Consider the following 27,225-nt stretch of genomic DNA (forward strand, 5'->3'; position numbering starts at 1 on the left):
GCAAAACTCTTCTGCTGAGCTCTGTGTATCCTGATAACTAGAGCCAGTCCCAAGAGGTTTGGCTATGTGCACATATGCACATTGAGATGGGATTACATGTGAGGGTGTGACTTATTTAAAAAGTGCCTGTGAATTGACAAATATGATGAACACAGACCTTGCACATTTTATTTTAAACAAAGCATTCAGCTCCCAGGAACTGAAAGAGCATGGTGATAGTTTGTGCGTTGTACTTCCCAACACCAGGAAGTACAGAACGCAGGCCTGAAGCCCTATCCACTAAACCTGGGGTGGCCAACCTGAGCCTGAGAAGAAGCCAGAATTTACCAATGTACATTGCCAAAGAGCCACAGTAATACATGGCAGCACCCCATCAGCTCTCCTCACCTGCTCCCAGCACCTCCCCTGCAACCAGCGCCTCCCCCTTCCTCCCCCACCTCCCGATCAGCTGTTTCGTGGCATGCAGGAGGCTCTGGGGGGAGGGGGAAGGAGTGAGGGCATGGCAGGTTCAAGGGAGGAGGCGGGAAGGGGTGGAGTGGGGGCAGGGCCTGTGGCAGAGCCAGGAGTTGAGCAGTGAGCACCCCCACCACATTGGAAAGTTGGCACCTGCAGCTCCAGCCCCAGAGTCGGTGCCTATACGAGGAGCTGCATATTAACTTCTGAAGAGCCGCATGTGGCTTCGGAGGCACAGGTTGGCCACCCCTGCACTAAACCATACATCATGGTTGCAGGGTTACATTCAGGGCCGGATTCCTAATTTAAAACAAAATTATCACAATTATGGCATCGAGGCTATTAAAGCTATATTAAACTTGCCTTTTAATTAACATAAAGCTGTTCGGTGATTACATTTCAGTCTTAAAATGTAGAATATAAATATAGTTAAGTTAATTTAAAATAGCCTACTTCTTACTTTAGAACAGCTGTTATATTAGTTTATTTCTGGGAGGGAGTTTGGTGCAGGAGGGGATTCTGACCTGGGGCAGAGGGTTGGGGTTCAGGAGGGGGAGTGAGGTGCAGGCTCCAGTCGGGAGGCGCTTACCACAGGTGGCTCCTGGCTGTCGGCGCAGCAGAGCTCAGGCAGGCTGCCTGCCTGCCTGCCATAGCCCCATGCCACTCCCAGAAGTGGCTGACTGCTGGCACATCTCTGCTCGCCCCTGGGGGGAGGGGGACAGCATGTCTCTGTGCACTGCAATCGATAGATTGGTGACCACTGAATTGTATATAATTATAGATTTATTTTTGCAGGGCCCCCCTCAGCCCGAGGCTCTGGGCTGCAGCCCCTAAAGACCCTGCATTAATCTGGCCCTGGTTACATTGTACCTCAAAGTCAGAAAAAAATATCACCAAGAAGCTTGTAGAAACAAGGAGATTGGACGCCACATGGGACTGTCAATGGCATACAGTACTGAGCTTTTAACCTCTAAGTTTTTAGTATCAATTCAGCTAATTTTGATAATGAATGGAAGTTATTATACAATGACAGTTTGTTAGCCTATATGAAATGAGTTTGGTGGCCTAAATCTAGCTCCCACTGGTCACCCAGACACTTCACATGTCAACATCACAACAACTGGCATCAATTTGTCACTTTTATTGGCAGTCCTAGCAGAGAGGCTAAGATGTGATTGGGCAGTGGAGACTGAACTATCTTCTCCATTTTAGAGGTAGTTCCTCAAAGTCTATTTCTTCACTGACCCAAAATGGTGGGGTTTTACAGCCACATAGTTAACCAGCATTATCTAGTTATCTTGTTGTAAAATTCTACTGTAAATGAGGCTCTGTATTTTTTACCCCAGGGTAGCTAAGTAAGGTCAGCCATAGGTTGTGGTAAGGTTTAGTGTTGATCAACTTATCTATTTAAGCATTTATACCAAGCGGATCAGCAGGGTATCTGAGCTCTTTACAAATTCTGGGTCTGATTTTGCTATTCAAACTCACACTCTACTTCTGAAATCACTTACCGTGTAAGCTAATATTTCACCACATGAGTAATGGAATCAGCACAGACGCTTTACAACTAAACACAACATTAGCAAATTTCTTTCTCTCTGGTTCTCAGAGGTTATATTTTGTTTCTGTTGACTTTCTATTATGGAGGAGTGGTAGTAAGACCATAGTTAAGGTTGCATCCAGGGTTTCAGTTTCACAGGGTAATGATTTGTTAATATATTCTAAATCTTCTGAGAATAAAGCCCAAAATAGAAACATAGTTTTCAAGATCTAATTTTCTGTGTGTATCTTAGACAGAGCTGATTTTTATTTTGTGAAATATTAGTAGTAGGGTTGTGGGTAAGCTAAGTCAGAGAAACTTCAGAATAAACTTGCAATCAGGGCTGATGTGTGTTGGGACAGTAGTTTTGGAAGTTTTACTGCTGTTCCCTGCAGTGTATCTGTTCTGTGAATAAAGAACTGCAATTTCCAGAGGTGTTAAACCTGCAGCTGTGACAAGCATAAATTTAACACACACACAGGAAAGATTCTTTAATAATCAATGTTTTAGACATCAAACTACTAGAGAACGTGTAGAAGATGGGCCACTGCAGGTCCAAATATACACTTTTGACAAAATCAGAAGTTTCAGCACAGATGTGCTGATTTTCAGTAGCAGACAGGAGGCCTTGCTGGTTGCTGTAATAGAAATGGAGTACAGAAAAAGAATATTATTTTGTCCTAAACCAGATGCTGAGTAAATTCCCTCATTCACACACACCACCAAAATATGTCTGTCTATAATGGGATTTTGTATTTTTTTCCCCTAACATTTCCCACTGTTGCTATTACCAGTTCAGTTCCACAAGCTATGATCATGATGATACAACTATTGCAAATAGGGCTCAATGCACCCAGAGACATTTTAAACTCCATGACCTAGGTCCTGCAATGACCTCTACGTGGGTGCAGAGTTCTGCCATGTGGACCTCAGTGAAGCATCAGGCCTATATCATCTACTGTCCATGCCTCCCGTTCTCGCCAGGCTTAGGATTGTTTATGGAGACTCTTCTGGCATAACACTGTAGCGTAGATGCAGTGTACACTGACAGAAAGGGTTCTTCTGTCCATGTAGGAACACCACCTCCCTCAATGATGATGATGACATCAATGGAAGTATTCTTCCATCAACATGGCTGTCTACACTGGTGGTTAGGTTGGCATAGCTATGTCACTCAAGGTGTGTGTTTTTTCAAGCTACAACTTTTAAGTGTAGACCAAGGGTGGCCAAACTGTGGCTCCGAAGTTAATATGCGGCTCCTTACCTAGGCACTGATTTCGGGGCTGGAGCTATAGATGCTAACTTTCCAATGTTCTGGGGGGTGCTCACTGCTCAATCCCCTGCTCTGCCCCAACTCCACCCCTTCCCCTGAGCCTGCTATACCCTCGTTCCTCCCCTCTCCTGCCATAGCCTCCTGTGAAACAGCTGATTGCAGTGGGTGGCAGGAGTAGGCACTGATTGGTGGGGACTGCCAGTAGGTGGGAGGCGCTGGAGACTGGGAAGTGGAGGGGGGCTGCGGACATATTACCGTGGCTCTTTTGCAACGTAAATTGCTAAATTCTGCCTCCTTCTCAGGCTCAGGTTGGCCAACCCTGGTGCATACCCAGATACAGTAGAACTGAGAGTGATGAGGTGGTTATAAAACAGAACACCACTACCATAGTTATAATAATTATTTATATTGTGATAGGCCCCCCAACCAATGTGCTAAGCACTGTCCACACACACAAAGGAAGAAAGTCCTTGCCTTAAAGAGTTTACAGTTGAAGTAATCTTATATTTATCTGATTTTATTAAAACATAGTTCTGATTGCTATGGTAGCAAAGCACACAGAATCCAAAAAATATAAATAAACCACCTTCAAATTATGGCTCTCAAACTGCTACTACCTTGGCATTTTAGCTTGTGCACCTGCAGATACTATTTAATATATGTTAGATGCCATAATTAAGGCTGAGATGGCCATTCCGACACGATGTAAATATTGTTTAAATTTTAGCACAGACTTTGTACAAAGCAAAATGATGGAACATCCATGGAAGATGCAACTGACAATGTATGTCATCTCATATGAATTAGAAATAGATTTTATATTGTGCTCATCAGAGAAATATCAAAACCCACATAAAAGTACAGCCTTTTACATAAAACTCTCAAAGGATAACTCTATAGCTAAAAGAAAAGGAGTACTTGTGGCACCTTAGAGACTAACAAATTTATTAGAGCATAAGCTTTCGTGAGCTACAGCTCATTTCATCAGATGCATTTCAAGAGCTGTAGCTCACGAAAGCTTATGCTCTAATAAATTTGTTAGTCTCTAAGGTGCCACAAGTACTCCTTTTCTTTTTGCGAATACAGACTAACACGGCTGCTACTCTGAAACCTGTCTATAGTTAAAACTATTTTAACTTACCCCCCAATTTTTACTGCACCGTTTCACCCATTTTTCACCTACACTTAACAAAATCTAAAACCTAATTATAACAAATCAATGGGACAAAGACACGAGAGTAAGTTGAGTGGAGAGAGATCACAGTGTTTTGAAGCACCTCCTGCAGTTCCACTAAACTATCTGGGACACAGTTCTGACCTTCAAGTATAATAGTGAATTATCAGTAGTATTTTACACCCTACAAAATATGTAACAAAAAATGTAATAGAATGTCAGACAGCCAAACAGAGCAACATCATAGAGGGTCGATTCTACACATTTGCATGAAAACACTGTAAACCACTTTTTACATTTGTAGGAAGTCCAAAGGCTTGTCTACTTCAGGGATTTTTGCACAAATGTTGCAAGCTCTCTTTTTCCACAGGTGCAGTGAATCTATACAAGAGGGTTGCACTGGTGCAGTACACCAATGCAAAAATCTGTAAGGTAAACATTTCATAGGCTGGGACAGTGCCTGAGCCTGACTGCTTTTGATGCTGCTCTGAGTTCTGCTGCTGCTTTTACCATGCCAAACCTCCAAACAGAAAGTGAAGGTTAGGGTTGGAAAATCACTATCCAACACTTTGATCCATGCAGGGGGGTATCCTTGCACTCTTTTTTTTGTTAAAGGTGACCTGCATAGGAAAAAAGCAAATTCGGCCTGTGTACTTTGGTGCTTCTTTATGATGTACAGTATAAAGAAGGCCTGAACTTTTTTTTTGTTTGTCTGTTGGTTGTTTAATTATAAAAAGGGTTTTTCCTGATAATTTTTTACCATTAGAATTTCAGTTCCTGTTTAGCCTGGCACACTAGTTAAGCGATGTCATGATAAGAGCCAAGAGAATGAAAGCAATGGAGAAGGAAAGGGATTTTAGTCAGACTTCAAAACTCTTCCTTTTTTAACAACTATTTAACTGCAATGCCTAATGAACATTTAGGAAAATGAATGTATTTGTTAAAATTCATCTCCCTTCACCCACTTCCCCTTCAATGAGACAGCCAATAGATTCTCCAGGAAAAACAGAGAAGACGATAGTTCAGATTCCTATGTAAAGAACAAGTAAGAAAAAAAAGTCTTAAAAATGCAGACCCTCTTTTTACACTTCAGAGAAACAAAGTTTTACAGGTCACCTTTAACTAATCTCTCCCTAAGCTAATTTGAGGTTACTATACCTAAAGTTTGAAGTAGCTTTGGTGATGAGATCAACACATTAGCTTGTCTGTATTTAGCTTTTTTCTTGTAAAGTCAAATCTTGGACATTTTAAAAAGTTTTCTGTGAAAATAAAATTTGAATTTGAAATTGTGGATCCACGGGCAGCCACTAGGGGGCAAAAACAAACTAAGTAACCATCATCTCAGAACAACAAGAAAACAAAATAATCTAAAACAGTCTGCTGCTCTGGACAGTGTAGGTACCATTTTTTAGTACGTTTTATCACCACTATTAAACAACAAAAACACTGTCTTTTCTCTTAGTTCTCATTAGGGAGCTAGAGATGAAAAGGCTAATATGGGGGTAATTCGCAAAAAGAAAAGGAGTACCTGTGGCACCTTAGAGACTAAAAGAAAAGGAGTACTTGTGGCACCTTAGAGACTAACAAATTTATTAGAGCATAAGCTTTCGTGAGCTACAGCTCACTTCATCGGATGCATCCGATGAAGTGAGCTGTAGCTCACGAAAGCTTATGCTCTAATACATTTGTTAGTCTCTAAGGTGCCACAAGTACTCCTTTTCTTTTTGCGAATACAGACTAACACGGCTGCTACTCTGAAACCTTAGAGACTAACAAATTGATTTGAGCATAAGCTTTCGTGAGCTACAGCTCATTTCATCGGATGCATTCAGCGGAAATTGTATTCGGGGGTAACTGTATTTCATCATGCATGAGCTTGTAACCCCAAGGAGTCAGTTTGTCTGTTGCAGCCAGTCACCATGATTCAGCACACATGGGAGTTGTTCGCTTACTCAGTCTCCATAGAGAGCACCATGGTTGATACTAGTGCCAGCTTCAAAACTCAGTCACCTAAGCATAATCTCTTTTAGTATTGCAATAGCAGCCACAAAAAAACACTGCAGATGACTATTAAAACATTTTATGTGGGCAAAGTTAAGGCAAAACATTAGATTAGCTTAAAAACAGAAGAAAACATTTAATGTGAAAGTCTTCAGCACAAAATAAGCTTTTAATGTAGATTTGTGTTTTAAAGTTCTGATCTTTTAGCAGTGCTGAATTAAAACACATTTTTCCCTTCTAATCAACTCACACATTTGCAACTGATTGTGTTAGTTCTTATTATGTATTTTTTGACTTATCTAGCAGGCATCACATTTATAGATAAGCACTTTTCATAAATTTTACACAAGTATTTCCTTACGAGATGAAGTGTTGACTCAACAATCCATCAGTCTCACCCCTATAGATAACTCACTCACTTATAAAAAAAAATGTAGTGATGGAAAAAATAATGCCTGACCAAGAAAACCTGGCAGTGTGATGTTACGTTATGTAGAAGGATTTTATATAAGACCATATATTACTAGTTAACATTTTAATTATAATAGCAGGATATGACTAATTACATTTCCTATATTGAGGGGTGGGGGTGGGAAATGGTTGACAGCATCCAGGGCAGCAGCTGCTGAAAATGAAAAGTGTCAGGCCCAAATCCTTAAAAGTGTTTGGGTGCCTAACTCCCATTGATTTCAATGGGATTTAGGCATTTAAATACCAGTACCCAATGTGGCCCAATTCAGCAAGATACTTAAGCACAGGAGTATCTTAAAGTTAGGTTTCAGAGTAGCAGCTGTGTTAGTCTGTATTCGAAAAAAGAAAAGGAGTACTTGTGGCACCTTAGAGACTAACAAATTAAAGTTAGGTACATGATGAAGGACCCAGTCTTGCCAAGACTTATGCATGTGCTTAATTTTACATACTGCAAGTAGTTCCATTCCAGTCTACTCAGAGTGCATAAAGTTAAGCACAAGCATTATTCCTTGCAGACTGACAGGAGCCTATGTATCTTTCTGAATCAGGGCTTGAATGCAGGAATTATACAACAGCATTAAAACATTTTATATTTCATGGCAGAAAGTTTTACATTTACACAGGTGCACTTAATGTTACATATGTTTCAGAGTAGCAGCCGTGTTAGTCTGTATTCGCAAAAAGAAAAGGAGTACTTGTGGCACCTTAGAGACTAACAAATTTATTAGAGCATAAGCTTTCGTGAGCTACAGCTCACTTCATCGGATGCATCGAAATGCATCCGATGAAGTGAGCTGTAGCTCACGAAAGCTTATGCTCTAATAAATTTGTTAGTCTCTAAGGTGCCACAAGTACTCCTTTTCTTTTTTGCGAATGTTACATATGTTGCACATAGACTGTACACAGCTAGTTAAGTATGCTTTTATTCAAAGTGGTTAAGAGGCAGTAGTAAGGTATTAGGTAGCTGCATTTTACACATTCCTGTCACCTCTGGCCAGATTTCCTTCCCCTGTTTGAGGCCTAAGTGATAAGCCTGATCTGCCTTACTTCAAGCATGATAACTAGATTGATCTAATTTACACCTAATTTACATCCCACTTATTCCCTACAGAGACGCTCTGGCTCTGCAGAATTTAAGAGCTCTGCAGGACCTAAGCATCAGCCTGCAGAGATTTGTAGTTCTACAGAAATAGAGTGTCAGGCCTGTGGAACTCTGCTCCTCAGTTCCTGATCTCCAAAGATGCTGAGCATTAGAGATACTTTTATAAAACGCCCTAGGAAAACAAATGCTTGAAACTTTATTAGTACACTATTAATATGGCATCTGCCAGGGACAAACATGCAATCTTAATGATATAAACTAATATTCAGTCTTTCATTACCTTATCAAATACAATTTTCAATATGCAAAAGTTAAGGTTCCAATAGCAAGGTTAACTCAGTCATATTGCACATACATAATATTTTCTGTTCAAATGTGAAGTTTAATACATTTTATAACAAGCTGCAATACATAACACTAATATATGGATAACTTTAACTATAAAATTAAGTGCTGTTTATGCTGAAAGTTTAAAAGTATGTCTTGTGGTCAGAGTTAAGGTTATTTTTGGAATGGATAAAATTATTTTTTCACATCAGTAATGTAGCTATTCAAATGTGTGAAATGTAAGATTAATATTTATACAATTTTCCCTAACTAGTCATTTTCATCCTTTATATTCTCATTTGTATTGTGCAAAAATGGAATACCTACATAAAATGAAGGAGTGAGCATCACTGAATATTTTTAATCATTTTATACTAATGCCTATATAAAGATTTTAACTATATATTTTATGGCTCCTCAGTTCACATTAAAGATAAATAACTTGCATACTTCTTAAATGTTCAAAGTTTAAATTACAATATTTTTGTTTCATAATTTGGATAAACATTATTCATAGTAGCAATCTTAACTGTAAGTTAACAAAGCTTTGTGGTGTCTACTTTTTTTTTTTTTAAACTAAAAGGAGTCCTGAAAACTAAAATAAAGATGTCATAAAAAGACATGTCAGCACATAAAGTTTTCAAGCATACTGGGCTGTCTGTAGTTTATGTAGACTATTTTATGCATCAGGCTTGTCGCTGTCTGTAGAGAAAACTTAATGTGTCAAGCATATAGTTTTTATTTTTTTTACAGTGCAGGCTCTTAAGGTCTGTGATAAGAGTAGCAGAGACTGCTCTCATCGCAGATCCCTTGGGCTGGGCAGGAGTCCTCCAATTCATGAGAAGAAACTTCCTGAGAGAAAAAAACAGCAGTGAGAACTGTGGACGTAAGCCAGGAAGTCTGTAGTTCAAGTGATCTCGGTGTTGGGAAGTAGTTCAGTAGGATCTTGTCACAGACCCTACTAGACTGCTGAAAGTTTTATGCCTGAGGTAAAGAGCACCTAACACGATGTGTTATGCACCTAAAGAATACATGAGAGGCCCGGTTTAGTAACCACATAACCAATGGTACCCCTTAGCCATGGAGTGGGTACTGTAGAGGGGCCTAACTTGCACCGATTTAGCGTTTGCTGGATATGCAGGGTGCCAGGCATGTGCCAAGCAGGAGCAGAGGCTGCAAGAATAGCAACTGCCAGGGCGGGGTAGGAGACGGCAGCCGACTCCCCCCTGTCCCACGCACCTCTCCCCTCCTCAGTTTAACAGCACCTGCGACAAGCAGACTAAGCAGCTGGTTAGGGCCCTGAGCAGCTCGGGGGGTGGGGGGAGGGAGGGCTATTCGCTATTTCACTACAGTGTGGGTGTGGGGAGGGGAGGAATATTCCTGAGAAGGGGCCCCAGTGGGCTAGCGCCGCCTCTGCGGTTTAGCATGCTGCAGCCCCAGGCCTGCTCCGGGGCTGTAACCCCGCCGCAGCACTCAAGGCCGCCCAAGAAAGGAGCCTAGGAGGCGCACGAGCCCCGGGCCCGGCGGAAGAAGACGCAGCAAGCAAGGCGAGCCCGCGCCTGCGCTCCTCCTCTCTAAGGCCCTCACGGGCGCTAAACCTTGCGCACGCGCCTAACCCTACAACCGGGACCTCATCACCATGGCTCTGGTTCAGACCCTTCTCCCATCATGCCACGCGCAGAAGACGACGGCGCCTCCCGTCTTGCGTACGTACGCACGCCAACGACCGCCAGCGTATAGGATCACGTGACTCCTAGCCGCCGACTTCTCGCTCTCCCCTCCCCCACCCACCGAAAACTGGGCCTGCACTGACATTCTCGTCTACGGCAACTACCATGGGCTAGTCCCGACAGAAGAGGTCGGGCCCCGGGGAGCTCCGTCGAGCGGTCCAGGAATTTCTTCCTTTATCCTCTACCCACGGGCGCTAAAGGCACCACGTCACGTGATGGGAGAGAACGCGGGGAGAAGAAGAGATGGCCACTCCTTTGATGGGAGGGGCAGTGAGAACAAGTCAGGTGGTGCAAAGCGCGCGCCCAGCCGCGACGCGAGAGACTGGTGTCCCGTGGATGTGGCGCGCGGCGTCCGGCGGGAGGAGGGGCGCCAAGCGGTGAGGTCACGTGTTGCGGCGCCGCCGCCGTGGGCCCTAGGCCCCTCCTCCATGAGAGGGGAGGCAGGGCGGGCAAACATGGCGGCGGTGAGTTAGAAAGCGTCGGACGGCGGGGCTGGCGGCGGATACTTCCCGGAGCGGCTGTGGAGGGATCGAGAGCGAGTGAGTCCTGTCCTGCCTTCTTGTCCGACACCGCGTGGGGGGGGGCCTCCCCGGCCGCCTCAGACGGTCCCTGCTCGACGGGGCCGCGGCAGTCGCGAGGATCCCCCCCTCAGCTCCCGGTCTGGGCAGCCACGCACCAAGCGGGGCCAGGCATTGTCCCACAGCCTCCCCCACTCTGGCCCCAGACAGTGCGGGTAGGAGGCCCTTGGAGAGAGCCACGCGGGGGTGGGGAGCGGCCGGTGCATGGGCATTGTCTGGAGGTGGGGACTCAGCGGGGAGGGGGATGTCGATCGCCCGTACAGCCCCTTCCTCTAAGCGTGACCCCCAACCCCAGCAGCCGGCCCCGCAGTGAGTGGCGCCCCCAGAGTGTCCCCTTGCCGGCAGAGACCCTGCCCCCCGCCCCCCATATCCTTCTGCAGTCTTGCTGGGTGGAGGGCGCTAATCGCTCCAGCGTGGGGGGATGCGGGTTGTATAGGCGCTGTGGGGCCGGCTCGCACTGTTACACCTGCGGGGGTCACCGCCCCAGAACAGAGCGAACTTTCCTGCCGTTAGCTGGTAACACGTCTCTGTACGGCGAAGTTTCAGCTCTTGGGTTTATTGAAATAGTCTTGTAGGATCCGGTGGATAAAGGCAGAGAAAACTTGTGGCCCTTATAACGTGGCGGGGCGAGTCCCGCCCTCTCCCCGTTTTCGGGTTGGTTAAGCAAAATCGCCTCATTATCTAATATTTCTAACCGCTGTCGTTTGGTGTCTATTTAATCGCTTGGTTAATTGTTGCAAATAGAGCCTCCCTAGCGAGGGGAGAAGACTAGCTGGAAAAGATGTTTGGTCTTTGGTGCTTCACTGGCACCTTGTAGAACCTCCTACTATCTCTGTAAGCTTAATGCTGCTGTTAAGGGAAGTCTTAAGGTGTTGGAGATCTGAAAACAAAAGTAGTTTTATGGGACGCAAGTACGTAGCCAATTCTAACCCAACCCGGAAGTTTATGTCCTGAACACGTGTTTGTGGGCAAGGTTAGGAGGCTGAGGGTCGCTGACCCTTTAGTGAGAGGAATCTGTTCGTTAACGTTTGTGTGAATAGCGAGCAAAGTGCTCAAGGGTCCCTGCGATCAACTGGGATCAATGGTGGCATTGAATGCCACAAACAGTAACGATTAACGAATGAGCCTACAGGTCCGGTTACCTCTGACAGCATACCACAAAGGTTGGGAGGGAGAGTAATCGCTTAACATGGAAATGCTCTTAAACTTTATTGAGAAAAGAGGCTTCATCTTTTTCAGTCACTATGAATTTAAAAAAAAAAAAAAAAGATAATATCCCAAACTTTTTGAGGGGGAAGTTGCATCTGTTTAAAAGTTCTCTCTGAAATAGATACATTCTTAGCAGGTCATGTATCCTGTTTAAAGAATGGGCTAATCAGTTGAAGTGTAAAGGGATACAGTTTAAAATTATGTGACAAATTTACAAATCGTATTTATTTTTCACTGTTTTATTTAGGCTACTCATTGCATTTTATGTTGCTTAATAAGTTTTGCTTAGTTTTCGTTAATACATTGGGACAGTATTTAAAGTTTATAGATGTTTAGACTTCAACAATTTTCATTTACTTTTTTTAAAAATGAAACTATTAAAGTTTCACAACTTCATTATTCCTAGACTTTTGTGGCTTGATCTGCCTGATGGAAATTGATGTATGTATACAATGGTGTATATTGTGTTATGGTACAGTATTCATATTGACAGATTTCAGAGGTACATTATATGCTTACAAGAGCCATAACTTTAACTGAATCTAAAAATGACACTTCTGAAAAATGAAAATAGGATACATCTCCCCCACCTTCTTCCTTCCCACAGTCTATCCCTTGTTGTCTAGAATAAGTTCTTTTCTCATCTGGTGCTAAAATGGTGTGAGAGATTGACATTAACTGTAGTTGCTTGAGTAGGGTTCCAGGGGCAGACAGATAAATGAAAATTTGTTAGTCTCTAAGGTGCCACAAGTACTCCTTTTCTTTTTAATTGAAAAGAACTGTCTTGTGTATCTCAGTCTATACTAGTACTGTTTTCTGGACTAAGTAGAGAGAGGTTGGTGACCCCCAATACTTCATTGGAGATCCTCTCATTCTCCAGAATCTTACTTTTCAGGGTGTTGGGTGTTTTTCAAATATCTAGCTCTTAGGGAACAATTGTTATTGAGAACTGTGAACTGACTCATTCATTTCAATGGAAGTGCTAACTTAAATGCCCAATTACAATTTAAACATAGTCATGATGATAACAGCATGTAAGGAAAAAAGAGGAGTACTTGTGGCACTTTAGAGACTAACAAATTTATTTGAGCATAAGCTTTTGTGAGCTACAGCTCACTAGCATGTAAGAAAAGAAAGGAGAGAGATGAAAAGCTGCACAGTCTGAGGCACTAATTTCTTTTTGACTCAACAATTAAATGTTGCTTGGGAGTGGGACGCCAATTTTTTTCCCTATCCAGTGACACATCTGAACTTCCCCTCCTCTATGGTTGGGGATTTTTTTTTGTTTTTTTTTCTGGACAGGTGGCTCCTCCCTGTGCTGGAGGCTGTCTGCAGGCTTGAGCAGACATTACTGTATTAGCTAAACTTGGGTTGCTTTCAGGATTTTCTTTGTAGCTATGATGACTAGTAATAATATATATTTCTTTAAATTAAAAACTTAGATTCTGATGTCATTGCATGACACTGAGAGCCAGAGTGCTAGGCATGTGCCTATTTTTCCTTTGCCTTACTCCAGACTTGCCCGGGGGTATCTGAACCCGTTGCAGAGGAGCCAAGCCTAAGGAATCCATCAGATCTTGTATGGTGATGTTTTGAATATCTGCACAGTCTAATATGTGTGGCATCTCATTTTGGCTTCTGAAGGAGGCAGAGTTTGTAAGACCAGTGCTTTTTCCATTTTGAGTTCTGTATGTCTTGTCGTCCTAGCAGAATCCTTGCTAATAATCTCAAGTAAATTTTATTTATTGAGATCTTATTTTTTGACAAGGCATTTCAGATCACTTGGGGTAGTGTAAGAAATTATCTCAGGACAGATTACTATGCTGTGTATGGTAACAATTGGAGGTGGAGAGGGAGAATGTTAATTGTTACAAATAGAACCTCTTAGTGATGTGAGAAGACTAGCTGGAAAAGATGTTTGGTCCTTGGTGCTTCACTGGCTTTAAACGTTGTTTTTTTTAGGACCTCTTATCATCTCTGTAAGCTTAATGCTGTTGTTCAGGGAATTCTTAAGGTGTTGGAGATCTGAAAACAAAAGTAGTTTTATGGGACGCAAGTACATAGCCAATTCTAACCCAACCCGGAAGTTTATGTCCTGAACACGTGTTTGTGGGCAAGGTTAGGAGGCTGAGAGTTGCTGATCCTTTAGTTGGTTTCAGAGTAGCAGCCATGTTAGTCTGTATTCGCAAAAAAGAAAAGGAGTACTTGTGGCACCTTGGAGACTAACAAATTTATTTTAGCATAAGCTTTCGTGAGCTACAGCGAACCTGTTCGTTAATGTTTGTGTGAATAGCAAAGTGCTCAAGGGTCCTTGCGACCAACTCGGATCAACGTTGGGATTGAATGCCACAAACAGTAACGATTAATGAATGAGCCTCAAGGTCCGGTTAACTCTGACAGCACGCCACAAACAAAGGTTGCTAAGGAGAGTAATCACTTAACATGGATATACTCTTAAACTTTGTTGAGAAGAGAGGCAGCACCTTTTTCAGTCGTTATGAATTTTAAAATAAAAAGTATAAGATCCCAACCTTTTTCTTTTGAGGGGGACGTTACATCTGTTAAAAAGTTCTTTCTGAAATAGATACATTCTTAGAAGGTCATGGATCCTGTTAAAGAATGGGCTATGCTAGTGGTTTTCAAACTGCGGGTCATGATCCAGTACTGGGTCGCAGAACGTAAGGCACTGGGTCGCGGCGGCTCTGGTGCGCACCACCGACCAGGCTGTTAAAAGTCCTGTTGGTGGTGCTGCCCTGCTAAGGCAGGCTAGTCCCCACCTGTTCTGACACCGTGCTGCTGACTGGGAGCTGCTTGAGGTAAGCGTCTCCAGCCCTGAGCACCCCCCCCAACCCAGTGCCCTCTCCGGCACCCTAACCTGTGTCCCTGACCCCACCCCAGAGCCAGCACTCCCGCACCCCAATCCTCTGCCCCAACCCTGAGCCCCTCCCACACCCTGAACCCCTCATTCATGGCCCCAGCCCTGAGCCCCTTCGACACCCCGAGCTCCTCATCCCCAGCTCTGTTGAGAAGCGAGCATCAACAATTTTCTTCAACTGGATCGCCAGGAAAAAAAAAAAAGTTTGAAAACCACTGTGCTAATCAGTTGAAATGTAAAGGGGTACAGTTTAAAATTATCTGACAAATTTACAAACCTGATTTATCTTTCACTGTTTTATTTAGGCTGCTCTTTGCATTTTTATGCTGTGTATGGTTTATTGCATTTTTTTTGCTGTGTATGGTAGCAACTGGAGGTGGAGAGGGAAAATGTTTGCATGGAAGCTACAGCAAGGATTTTAGTGTTAAAGGGTGAGCAAAGGCTGTTAGCACTCTTGACAATAAGATGTTACCTTGGGTTTTTAGCATTCCACATAGTGTGAGACATTAGGTTCACAGGGGCTATGTCAATTCTTTAAATATTAGCCAGTGGCTTGGAGGGTTTGATGGAAACCATAGCAGATTGACTGACTGTGGCAATTGCAAACACACAGTTAAATGCAATTTATGAATAGAAAAGTTCTAAAAAATGTAATGGTATATTTAGTGTTATGTGACATGTATGGGGGCTTTTTTTTAAAAATAGAAAATCTTTCTGGGCTTGAGATTACTACCACCCTTCTTTCCTTTTGGGGAAAAAAGGCTGGACATCTGTTTCTGAATATCTTAGATTTATGCTGCTGCTTTTGCACTTTCCACCAAGGCTAAAACAGGGAAGGTGCGAGACAAAGATTGGCAGGTTGGCACGGGTACATGCCATGATAAAAATGGCATTGAGAATATTGGCAGTTGTGTTTTGTTCTTAAATCAGAAGCTTATTTTTGCGTGATTTGAGAAGAAATGGGTTTATGTAATACATAATGTTAATGAAACCCTCTTTTACCTTGAAAAAATAGTTTTGTAGTGGCATCATACAAAATGTGTACTGAGCCATTTTTGTAGCATTTTTTTTGTTATGGCAGTAATTTGGATTTTTCTTTGTGCTGTCTAGAAAAAGTGAGTTGTACCATTGCTGTCAAGGTATCTATTAGTTGTATAACAATTTTTTGTTTTGTACTTCAGCTTTTTTTGTGACTCTTCTAACAGGTTGGGTCTTGTTGCTTAGTAGTATTGGGACAGTTTACAGACTACTTTAAAAAAAAATTCAACAATGAGAATTTTAGGGAACAGCTTGTAATGTCAACTCTTTTTTTTTTTTTAAGCAACTTCTGTGGGGATCTTGGGATGCAAGAAACAGGCTTTTGATGAAGTAACTTTTGCTTATGCTAACTAAAAAGCCTTATACTTTGTAAAAATTATGGAGTTGTATTTTGACTTGATTAGCTTAGTTTTAGGTTTGACTACGTGAATGTAAGAATATAAACAATAAGGTATTAAGATGTAGCTTTTTTTCTGATGTACTTCTGTTGTGTTTTTGGATTCTAAATTAAAGCAAAACTGAGTAGTTGAAACTTGTATGTTGGACTTAGTTATGTGGATTAAGTTTCACAAAACATAAGATTAGATATTATTTATTGAATGTTTTTAACTTCAGTAACAGTGTCAGGAGTTCAGTATTCCCCTAGTGTTTGCAACAAGAACACTATAGCTTTGTTCAGATTATTCAGGAACCAGATTACTGAAACTAACTAGTCCCGAGTCATCAAAACTGAATGCTATGCAAGTAAACTGTTGCAGTTCTTTTACTTAATCTAAATTGTTAGCAATAGATATTTTTAAGGGAATTTAAAAGTGGAGGGGCTTATATGAGGGAGAGTGGCAATTGGGATGTCTTCTGGAGATTACTGTGATCATACAGCTGGAGTGCTTAAATTATCTAAGGCAAGTATAAAACTAAACTTGGTTATTCTAGGACGGGGTTCTCAAACTGGGGTGTCGCAAGATTATTACATGGGGGGGGTCGTGAGCTGTCAACCTCCACCCCAAACCCCACTCTGCCTCCAGCATTTATAATGGTGTTAAATATATAAAAAAGTGTTTTTAATTTATAAGGGGGGGTTGCACTCAGAGGCTTGCTATGTGAAAGGGGATACCAGTAAAAAAGTTTGAGAGCCACTGTTCTAGGAACATATGAATTGCTATACTAGTGGTCATCCTTTGTAGACCTTGCTGTAGGCAGGTATGAGGTAACTTGCCCCCACGGAAAGCTTCTTCCTACCCCTTTTAGTTGTTGGCTTATACTCAAGCATGAGTATTTATCGCTTCTAAAACTCTGTTAATATTTATAACCCAGGATATTCTTAATATATACTCTAAACTTTTAAGTGTCTTGCTTTGAGTTCCACAGACTAATTGTCCATTACGTAGGAAAGTCTTTTTTCACCCCAGTTTTGGATTTGTCCCATCTCTGTTCTCTAAATTGCCCCTTATTCCTATATTATGGGAGAAGATAGATTGAAAACTTTTCTGTTCACCCCATTCATTGTTTTTGAATACTTTTATCATGCCCCCTCTCATTCAACTCCACTTTGATAGACAGTCCCAATCTTTTCAGTTGCGTTTCATGAGATTTTCCCTGTGCTTAATCATTCTAGTCACCTGTCTGTAAGCTTACTTTATTTCCGCCATCTCCTGATAGAGATGGGGTGACCAAAACTAAACATAGTATTCCAGGTGGGGACATTCTGTTGATTTGTAGAATTCCATTATGATTTCCTCATTTAGTCTCTCCCCATTCACCTTTACACTGTGCGCTCTTTTGGCCACATTGAGCAAAAGTCTTCATTGAGCTAGTAACAGTGATATGCAGGTTTCTTTACTGGGTTCTAAGTAAACTATCAATTCAGAAATGTGTATGCGTACTTCACATTGAAGGGAATAATCTGCATTACTTTGCATATGTCCACATAGAACTACTTCTTTCACTGTGAACTTCTTTCTGAAGTTCCTGGAACTTCTCCAGTATTGACTAAACCATGTCTTCTGTGAATTTTGTTGCCTTGCTACTCCAACCCTTTTCCAGTTAATTTATAAATGTACCAATCACTGCCAGTTCCAGTCTGGAACCTTGTGGCATCCCATGGTTAACCTTTTTTCATGATGAAAATTAATCATTTTTTCCTACTTTGATTTTTCCCTTAATCCAGTTTCTAAACTGACTACTTAGGTTTTTGGTTTTTTTTAGTAGCCTCTTTTAGGGGATTGTGAAAGGCCTTATGAAAGTTTAAATTGTCACTTTTTTCTTTTAGAATTATCTGAATAAGTCAATAAATAAATAAGACTAGTGAGGTGATTTTTCTTTGAGGAAGCAGCAGTGCTAACTAGATCTAGGACATCATGATGAGTAGGTATCTTATATTTAATTCAACCAAGTACAGAAGTAAGGTCACTCTGAATGCCTTAAAAAGAAAAAAGTACAATATTTGTTACCCTATAATACTTTGATGTAGTATTTGGCTTTAATGGGATTATAAGTTTTACTGACAGTTAAATCTGGATGTGTCCTCTTCGATTTGGGCTCTCACTGTCCTCACATCTTGGCTGTGTCTAAGTCTTGTCTGTTTTTTCTGCACAACATCTCTAAGATGTAGCCTTTCTTACTCATCCCTACAATTAAAACTATCAAGTAAGCTCTCAGCTCGCATCTTGATTACTGACTGCAACATTCTTCTTTTTGGCCTTTACAATCCAATCCAGCGTCACCCCCTCTTTGAATTCCTCCACTGGCTCCCCTTTCTCTATCGTATCAAACATAAGCTACTTGTATTCACTTCCAAGGCCCGTCAGGCAGTCCCCATCCTACCTATTATCTCATTTGCTGTTGAGCTGTCATGCCAGCTTCTGCTTGTCTACTTGTTATATTTTCCAACAAGCACATTCCTGTCTTCCCCCATGCTGCCCATTTGCTTGGGAAGTTTTCCCTGTAAAAATCTACAAAGCCATCTCATTATGCAACTCCAAAACCCCCCTAAAACTCTCCTTTGCCACGAGGCTACAGAAAAATTAACAGGCTGTTGGTGTGGTGAAATCACTGCCTGTCATATTGACCAACATTTCCTTATTGTTTCCTTGTGCTCCCCTGTATGTGTCCATCTGTTGTCTCTTGTTTTATACTTGGATTCTAAGGTCCTTGAGGTAAGGGCCATCTTTTTGTTTTGTTTGCACAGCATCTAGCAGTGGGGTCCTTATCCTTGATTAGGGCTCTTAGACACAATGGTAATAGCTACTAACTTCATTCTTAAACTGATTTACTGAATTTACGTTATCCGTCCCAGCATGTTTTTCTTTTGACACCTCAATCTTTGTCAGTACCTCTTGTATTACTATAAGACAGCAGGTATCTCCTCAACAATGGACAGTCTAGAACTAGAGAGCACAAGAATTTTGGATCTTTGAGCTTTGTCTGTTACCTGTTCTGGCAATTGTCAGCAGTGTAGGTGCTGTTAACCAAGTGTTGAACATATCTTAGCTATGAGTGCAGACAAGGATAAACTGCTTAGCATTGTTTTGAAAACTTTGGATAAAACCATGTTTCTGAAACAGTGCTGAATGTTTTGTCCTTTTCTATGCTTATAGCTAAACAGAGTTCATCTATACAGAGTGCAGACACCTGTAGTCAACAGTGAGTAAACTCTAGGAATTCAAGCAAGGCTATACAGAAAAGTGAGTAACTGTAATGTTTGAGCAAAAACTGAGTCCCTTTGTGGAATAAAAGGGGATATTTGTATTATGATTTGTAATAACTGGGCTTCCCTTCTCCCCCAAAAACATGGAGTATTTGACTTATTAATTTACTCCAGGACGGTATTAAAACTTAAAATTAACAGCTATCCTATACATGAAAAGCCCATGGCCTACCTTTTGCTCTGACAGGTTTCAGAGTAGCAGCCATGTTAGTAACTCATAACTCATCATTAATATGAGTTACAAAAAACTTTTTTCCACCAAATGCATCCGATGAAGTGAGCTGTAGCTTACGAAAGCTTATGCTCTAATAAATTTTAGTCTCTAAGGTGCCACAAGTACTCCTTTTCTTTTGCTCTGAGTGTCCCAATGCTGACTTAATACACTAAATACAGCAGTTGACCATCTATCCTGCTGACTATGCAAAAAATCCTCTCAAATTCTTTTATGGTACAAAAACTAAAAGATTATTAGTTTAATATAAAACAAGTATTTCTAGAACTACTTAATTTAACTGACTTTTCCTAAATTCTTGTCTCATTAAGCTGGTACAGAATTGTTGTATGCTAAACAAACCAATTATTTTTAACTACTAGCTAAGTACTTCTCCCTGCTTAGGCAATGTGCTTTAGGGCTGTTCTTAAAGGGACACAACATAAATTGCATTTCCATCTCACCACTTTTGCCTACTAGTATTACTTGAAACTCCTACAATTACCAAGACAAAGGATAGAAGAAAGCTTTTTTCAGTTTGTTTACTTTATGCATTTGATAGCATCTTGTGAATAGTTAGGTTTTCATTGGATCCCCTGTTTATGTGGATCTTGTACGTAAGTGAGAAATATTTTTTTAATTTTGAAAAATTGAGCACAAAACCGCAGGCATTGTCAAGAGACTCTGGGCACATTTAGAACCTGAAACTTGTTTTATGAAAGTGACTAATTTGACTGTGCCCTTAGAAATCAGATAAAGAAGTATAAAATGCTAAAGGTTTTGCAGAATAAACAATGATTACAATTGTAACTTGTGGTCTTACTTATTTTTGTTTTAGAGATGGTGGAGCCAGGACAAGATCTGTTGCTTGCTGCTTTGAGTGAGAGTGGAATCAGTCCAAATGATCTATTTGATATTGACCCTGCAGACATGGGCCTTGCAACCCCAGCACCAGCGCCAGCTGTTCAGCAGGTTAAAAATGAGAGCTTTTTAAAATTAGCCAATATTGCATAATATAGAATCATAGACTTCTTTTAACTATTGTGAAAGAATGGAATTGTTGTATGTTTTCATTGCTGTGTTGAGTTTGTATATGGAAAAAAATTGAGATGGTAATCACCTGTCTTAAATATGTATTTTAGAAATCAAAATTGTGTACGTTATTGACTGAACTTGTATTAATATGAGTTACATATACTTTCTAGGGCCACAATGTCATGTATCCACACATAGAACTTCTATTGATATATCTTGGGTGGTTTTTCTCTCCTTAGAAACAAGAGAAAGAATTGATTTAATTTCTAGGACAACTTACACACCACAAAAATGGAACACATTTTTGGACATAGACCGGAAAACAATAGTCTGTCAATAGAAATGAAATGCAACACTCGCTCAGTTTTCGCAGCCGTTAACTGGAAAGGCTTTATGCTTGAAGCAATTTTGGAGGCAAAGTCAATGACTTGGTGTGCTACCATCTTGATTTCTAATGAAACCAGGATTATTAACAGGCAAAGCAAAGGAAGTTGGTCATTAGTTTTAAAATGGGGGGGGCAGGGATAGTAGTAAAGGTTTTCATTCTTTTTTTCCTACTAAAACTAGTACCTGATCGTGCTTGCTTTCTTTCTCTCTAGTCAGTGCCACTTAGTGCTTTAGAACTAGGCTTGGAGACTGAGGCAACAGTTGCTGTTAAACAAGAACCAGAGACTGTATCTACTCCAGCACTATTAAATGTCAGGGTAAGAGCTGACATGTTCAGAGTTTTGTATGTATAAAATAGTGAAGTGAAAAAGTGCGGAAGGCCTATAAATTGTTGGCTCTTTGCCATCCCTTCAGTATAGTTTGTAATACAGTTAAAAATTCTTTCCCTGCTTTTTCAGTAACACTCACTTTTGAAGGGTTGGTGTGATGTATAAGAGATGCCATGTCTTGGATCAAGCCAGATTTAAAGGGAAAAATTGTTTAAGGAAGAGCCCAGTTTCATTTCTTATGAGTACATTTAGAATAAGGATGCCATTAAACCTGATGCTTTTAGGTACCATATATTATCCTAAATTGGGAGACTGAGAATTCTGGATGTATTATGCGGAATATCAGTTAACATAGAAGTTATGAACAAGATAATCTTTATCTTTCTAAAGATAACATAAAGTAGAAGTAGATCAATATCTTGAGGGTAGGGTTAACAAAGAATTTCCACAGAAAAAGGAGTTTTAAAATAGGTATTAGTTTATTTATAAACTAATGATAAAACCATGTTGTGCAATGTGTAAGATTTCTTTACAACCCAAGCTTCTCCACACAGCAGGTGTACTTTGTCTGGATGGTGAAATTCTTTTTTCTTACCTGTTCTTTCCTCTTCTCTTTGGGAAAAAATCCTGTGAAGCCGGATCCTCCCATGAAGCAACACTCATGCATTTTGGAAGAAGCTTCTTTCTCAGACTTCCACATCCTGAGATAAAATGGCATTCTAGCATCAGTTAGTTTGTGCTATGGAAAGATAATATTGACAGTCCACCAACTTAAGAACAAAAAAACCCCTCACACTGCTTAAATTGATACTTCCTGTCCTTTAGCTGAAAGGCATATGACAGAAGTTTTGCTTTCTGAGTATTGTCACTTTTTTGAGAATCATTATCATATTTCCAAAACAGAAAATCTCACATTTTTGTTTTTTCTAGCAGCCACCATCGACCACAACCTTTGTGCTGAATCAAATAAATCAGCTTCCAACTTTGGGGACTACAATAGTAATGACAAAAACCACACCTGTGACAACTACTAGGCAGACCATCACTGTAGCAAAAATCATTCAAACCAGCACAACTACTCGACCATCGGTCGCAGCACCAGCAGTACGCAATGCCTTGACCACTACACCTTCAAAGGACCAGGTCCAGCTGAAAGATCTGCTCAAAAACAATAGTCTTAATGAACTAATGAAATTGAAGCCACCTCCGAACATTGCCCAGCCAGTTGCAACAGCAGCTAGTAAGTGGTTCTTTCCCCTTCATCATGTGCATTTTGTTTCAGAAATGTGATACTGAAATAAGCTAGTAAAGAGATCTTGGTGGTGGCCTTTTTGGCTCTCTGTGGAGTAACAGAATAGAATAGCACAGTAGCATTAAAATTGAGCCTAGAAAACCTGACATATGTTGGACTCCATACTTTCTTTTTGTAATGTTGAGAAGCTGGAAGTGGCACAAAATGACTGAATTTTTAAAAACTCCAAGAACCCTTTGATATGTCCTTTTAAGAAATGAGACAAACTGAAGATAAGCTTTGAAATAGGAAGCTGGTAAATGACTGACGTCAGTAATGTTTTATATATAGCAATTTTGTTAATCTTGTTGAAGTTGCATTATTTGAACCTATGCTATTGTCTAATCTATTGTGTGCGTGCGTGCGCTAGGGGAATACTGTCCTTAAATTATAGTTACAACCCTTTCTCTCTCCTTTCCAAAAAGACTTTTAGAGCAAGCTAGTATTTTTGATTTCTAGCCATGTTTCTCTAAAGCATCCATTGGAGAGAGAATAAACAGAAACCTGTGCACTTAAAAAAACAAAACAAACTCTCTTTTGTGTTGTAATGTTAAAATCTATTGTGGTGGTGGTTAATCTTTTTATACACAATTTAGTGCTTCTTCAGTACTCCATATTTAGGGGGAAATTGTTATAGGAATAATTAAATAGTAAGTTACAAATATTGGGAGATCTAATATGTATAAATATCTGAGATCCTGTGGCAGGATAAAGCCCAGAAACTTAACTACCAGCATCACCTTAAATATAGTTGATGCAGTACTGCAGAAGTTTTTGCAAGCCGTGTGTGTGTGTGTACACACCCCCACCCACCTACCATATAGAAGACTTGCAAAAACCATTTATAATTGATTTACTTTGAGCAGCAATTTAGGTATAGATAGTTTCACAGTTTTCTTTCGCTATGTTAGAGAACTTTCCCTACTGTGTTGATCTCTCTATACAGGCAAATAAGTACTTAAAAAATAAAGCGATTGTAAAACAAAATCCAAGATACTCCTGACATGTGGTACCTGAAATTTTAACTTTCAAGTTCACAATGCACCCCTTTAAACATTAACATGGAATCAGAGGGAGAATTTTTGTTACCTTAGCATAATATGTGCCTAGTCGTTTTACAGGACATGTCATGGTCTCCAATATAGTAGTAACTTCTTGATGTATTTTGTCAGTTGCTGAAGTAGAGTTGAGTCCAATATAACTTTCAGTAGCTTGAGTTTTTAAATAAACAAGTAGGATATAGAATAGATGAGGCTGGCTGTGAAGACTAGAACAGGAACAGAGTCGCATGTCCCATCTTTGTTTCACTGTTTTCCCAGCCTCTACCAAGATTATAGGTGACTAAAACTAGCTAAAGATTGAGGTGCTTAATCCAGAAAAACAAGTCAGTGATGATATAAAGCTTTAACTCTGTTCCCTTATCTCATTTATGCTTAATGGAAGGCTGTATATCTGATGGAAGATATTATGGAATATCTGGATGATATTCCAAATTCTGGAAGGTGACATTAGTTTTGTAACACACAACTGCTGGACATATAATTCAGCTATCCTATGAAAGGGAAGTGTTGTTTTTTTTTAAACAGCCCAGAGTCTACAGAAAGCAGACTCTTTTCTCTTCCCTGATGACATCTTTGCAGAAACGCTTAATAGAACTTGGAAGAATGAAGCTTTACAACAGAGGATTTAAATGCTGTTTTACTATACAATATACAGTTTTTAGCCATTTATATTTTTATTTAACTCTTCTTACAAAAGTAACCTCTGCAAGTCTTACATTTAACTTATACTTTTGCTTTCACATACTGGAAGCTTGAAAGATGGCTCCTTAACTAAAATTTTCACTGTATCCATCCTTGTATAAATATTTGTCTTAGATCTGTACTGTGACTCTCATCACCATTAAATTCTACAGGGAGGAAAGTGAACAAATGTCTTGTAGTTGTCCATTTGTAGGATTTAAAACAATTCAGTCCAACATGTTAACTTTCTTGCAGAAATAATTGTAGTGTCTCCAAAGGTGGTAAACACCACCAAACCAGGTAAGATCACTTCTCTTGATAAAACTGGGTTTGTGGTTTCCTATTAAACTGCCTTAGCTCTCACTATTAAGTGGCCTATATAGAGATTTGGTGAAGGTGTCTTCTTTTTAAGTTGCATTTAATAGACTCACGCATCTCTCTGATATGATGGTACTGGCTAAACTAAAGATTTAAGTACATGTGGCTCCCTCTGAAGGAGGCAACAGGACTAATTTCAGGCACATTCAGAGTTATATAGATAAATATATTTGGCTATTGTTCTTGAGGAAGTCAGTGTACTATCAAAGATTTCAGATCTTCATTTCCAGCTTCCTTGACTGTGTGACGTGTAAATCAGTACAACAGAGAAAACGTAAGGAAAATTATTAATTTCTGTAAAATGTAATTTTTCTTGTAGCTGATCTAAGCAATGGTGCTGTAAAGAAGGAGGCGTCTACAAAAGAAGTAACAAGAATATGGGTAAATGATGTAAAAATGAGAAGTTATTCACCTACTATGGTGAGTAGTAAGAATGAATGGATATAGTTTCTTAAATGAGTTTTGCATATAAATGGTCCCAACTGTCTTTAGCTAGTTTCAGCAGTTGCTCCTGGAAGTTTCCTAGGTTTCCATAACCCACATAGCACAACTGATTCTGAAGGAGAATTTTCCCTGGCTGCAATAGTTGTGGAGTGGTTGGTCCAAGCAGACCATATCTCCAGAGCAGCTTCCATATGAGTTAGGGTGGGAGTCATTTGAAGGTCAGGCATCTTTCATGAGAATCCATTGTGCATGCTGACAGGTATCCTCCCTGACCGAAGCTGATGTGCAGCTCCCTCACTCTGCTTTTGGAAACTTCCTCTGTATAAATTTCCCTTCCATGCAGCCAGATACACAGCTCTCCACAGTTTGAGGCTTTTAATGTTTCTGCAGCAAATTGGACCAGCCTTGGGTTGTATGACCATAAGACTCAGTTTCTTCTCCCATTGACATGCTGGGTGTTTAGTGAATAACTAGCACTAATATCATTGAAACATGCACTTAAATTGTACTTCAATGAGAACTAGATTCAAATGAGCCTAGTGTGTAATCTCCAGTATGGCACCTGGAAGCTGTCTAGATCTTTAACATTAAAAGAGCTATCTGATGCTGAAGGGTTTTGTCTTCAGGGGTGGAGGATGTTTCTTTTCTGCTTTAAAAAAAAAAAAAAAAAAAAAACTTCAGGCATCTGTTGTTTAGTAGCCTGGGCCACGGGATAATAATAGGCTATTGTCATTTCTTTGTGAATAATATTGGATACCACAGAGGTGGGTGCATTACATATGCATACTGTCCAATACTTTTGAAGTAATTTGAATCTTTAACCACTGCAAATCTGCAACAGATTTCACAAAAATATTTACTTGAAGGTCTTTTCCTTTCTAAGTTACTTTACAGGTATATATGTTGGGGTACACTCTCTCAAATGCACATCTGTGAACCTACATTTAATCCGTGACACGCTGACTGACTGCAGTAAAATAGAATCGTACTACATTTTAGCACCCCTTTAGCTAAATATGAGTTATGTCCCCTGTGTGTCCCTGGTTATTTACTGTAGACTTATGCCTGAAGTTTTAAATTCATGGCAAGACAAACAAATAGCTTCCCATTGGTTCTCATTACATTTGGATAATTGAAGTTCAATTAAAATTATGTCAACTGGTGCATAAAGTCAGCTTTAAAAACTTTATAAAACAGTTGGTCCACTGGCTTAGCTGCAGTGCTCACGCTGCTTTGCAGATTTTAATTTTTTTGGCTCACATTTCCTATGCTAGTATCATTTAACTCACTTTCCAGTGATACTGGCATCCAGTGGAATGTCACTGTCTGTCTGTGAAGGGAGTCCCTACAAAAAGAATATGGCTGTTGAAGCCTTCTGGAATCTTGTAATTGATGTTCCTATTGCTCTCTGGTTCAGGTAATGCACTGTTATGAAAACACTACTACTGTCAGTGTTTTGTATTCTAGCTTCCACTCCATGTTCCTGTACACTTCTAGGATGTTGAGCATCAGCAATGTATTATTTGACTAATGCAGATATATTTGTATTGTAGAAAGTGCCGGTAATAAAAGAGGAAGAGGAACCTGAGGAGGAGGATGAAGAAGAAATGGGTCATGCAGAGACATATGCAGAGTATATGCCAATAAAATGTATGACTCTCTGGTTGCTTCCAAAAACTGAAGCTTTTTAAATGGTTTAGTGCCCAAATTCCTAACCGAATATGTAGAGAGAGAATAGTAATGCTTTATAATGCATCAAAATCAAATAACTAAAAGGGGACCAGATTTTGCTCTTTGTGGAGAAAATTGCTTTTGTGTCAGTCAACTTTTGAAAGAGACTCAAATATTTGAACTTGGCCTTGGACAGGTCTAACTTAACTTGGTTTAACTTTCTATCAATAGTTCATGAACAATGGTAAGTTTTTATGATA

General features: G+C 40.3%; 1 protein-coding gene and 1 long non-coding RNA gene across 12 annotated transcripts in view; one reads left to right on the forward strand and one right to left on the reverse strand.

Moving 5' to 3' along the window:
• Window positions 1-8,915: 8,915 nt before the first annotated feature.
• LOC122456852 lies at window positions 8,916-10,293 on the reverse strand. Of its 2 annotated transcripts, none has more exons than XR_006275955.1 (2): window positions 10,176-10,293; window positions 8,916-9,193 (listed from the first exon to the last, which is right to left on the reverse strand). It is a non-coding gene; the product is annotated as an uncharacterized LOC122456852 (long non-coding RNA). The 2 variants fall into 2 exon arrangements; XR_006275956.1 differs by having other exon boundaries at window positions 10,155-10,284.
• A 104-nt stretch (window positions 10,294-10,397) lies between these two features.
• SBNO1 (strawberry notch homolog 1) overlaps window positions 10,398-27,225 on the forward strand; it is a 43,409-nt gene continuing 26,581 nt past the window's right edge. The window contains exons 1-7 of one of the 10 annotated variants that reach the window (XM_043498485.1): window positions 10,422-10,610; window positions 12,265-12,299; window positions 20,527-20,660; window positions 21,323-21,427; window positions 22,370-22,679; window positions 25,170-25,270; window positions 26,848-26,944. In XM_043498485.1, coding sequence (XP_043354420.1) covers window positions 20,529-20,660; window positions 21,323-21,427; window positions 22,370-22,679; window positions 25,170-25,270; window positions 26,848-26,944 — 745 coding nt within the window. In that variant the 5' untranslated portion in view covers window positions 10,422-10,610; window positions 12,265-12,299; window positions 20,527-20,528. Of the gene's footprint in view, window positions 10,611-12,264; window positions 12,300-13,374; window positions 13,438-19,367; window positions 19,455-20,526; window positions 20,661-21,322; window positions 21,428-22,369; window positions 22,680-25,169; window positions 25,271-26,847; window positions 26,945-27,225 lie in introns of all 10 variants that reach the window. The other 9 variants (XM_043498487.1, XM_043498488.1, XM_043498484.1 and 6 more) reach the window with 9 other exon arrangements.

The sequence above is a fragment of the Dermochelys coriacea genome, chromosome 15 (assembly GCF_009764565.3).
Source record: "Dermochelys coriacea isolate rDerCor1 chromosome 15, rDerCor1.pri.v4, whole genome shotgun sequence".
NCBI lineage: Eukaryota > Metazoa > Chordata > Testudines > Dermochelyidae > Dermochelys > Dermochelys coriacea.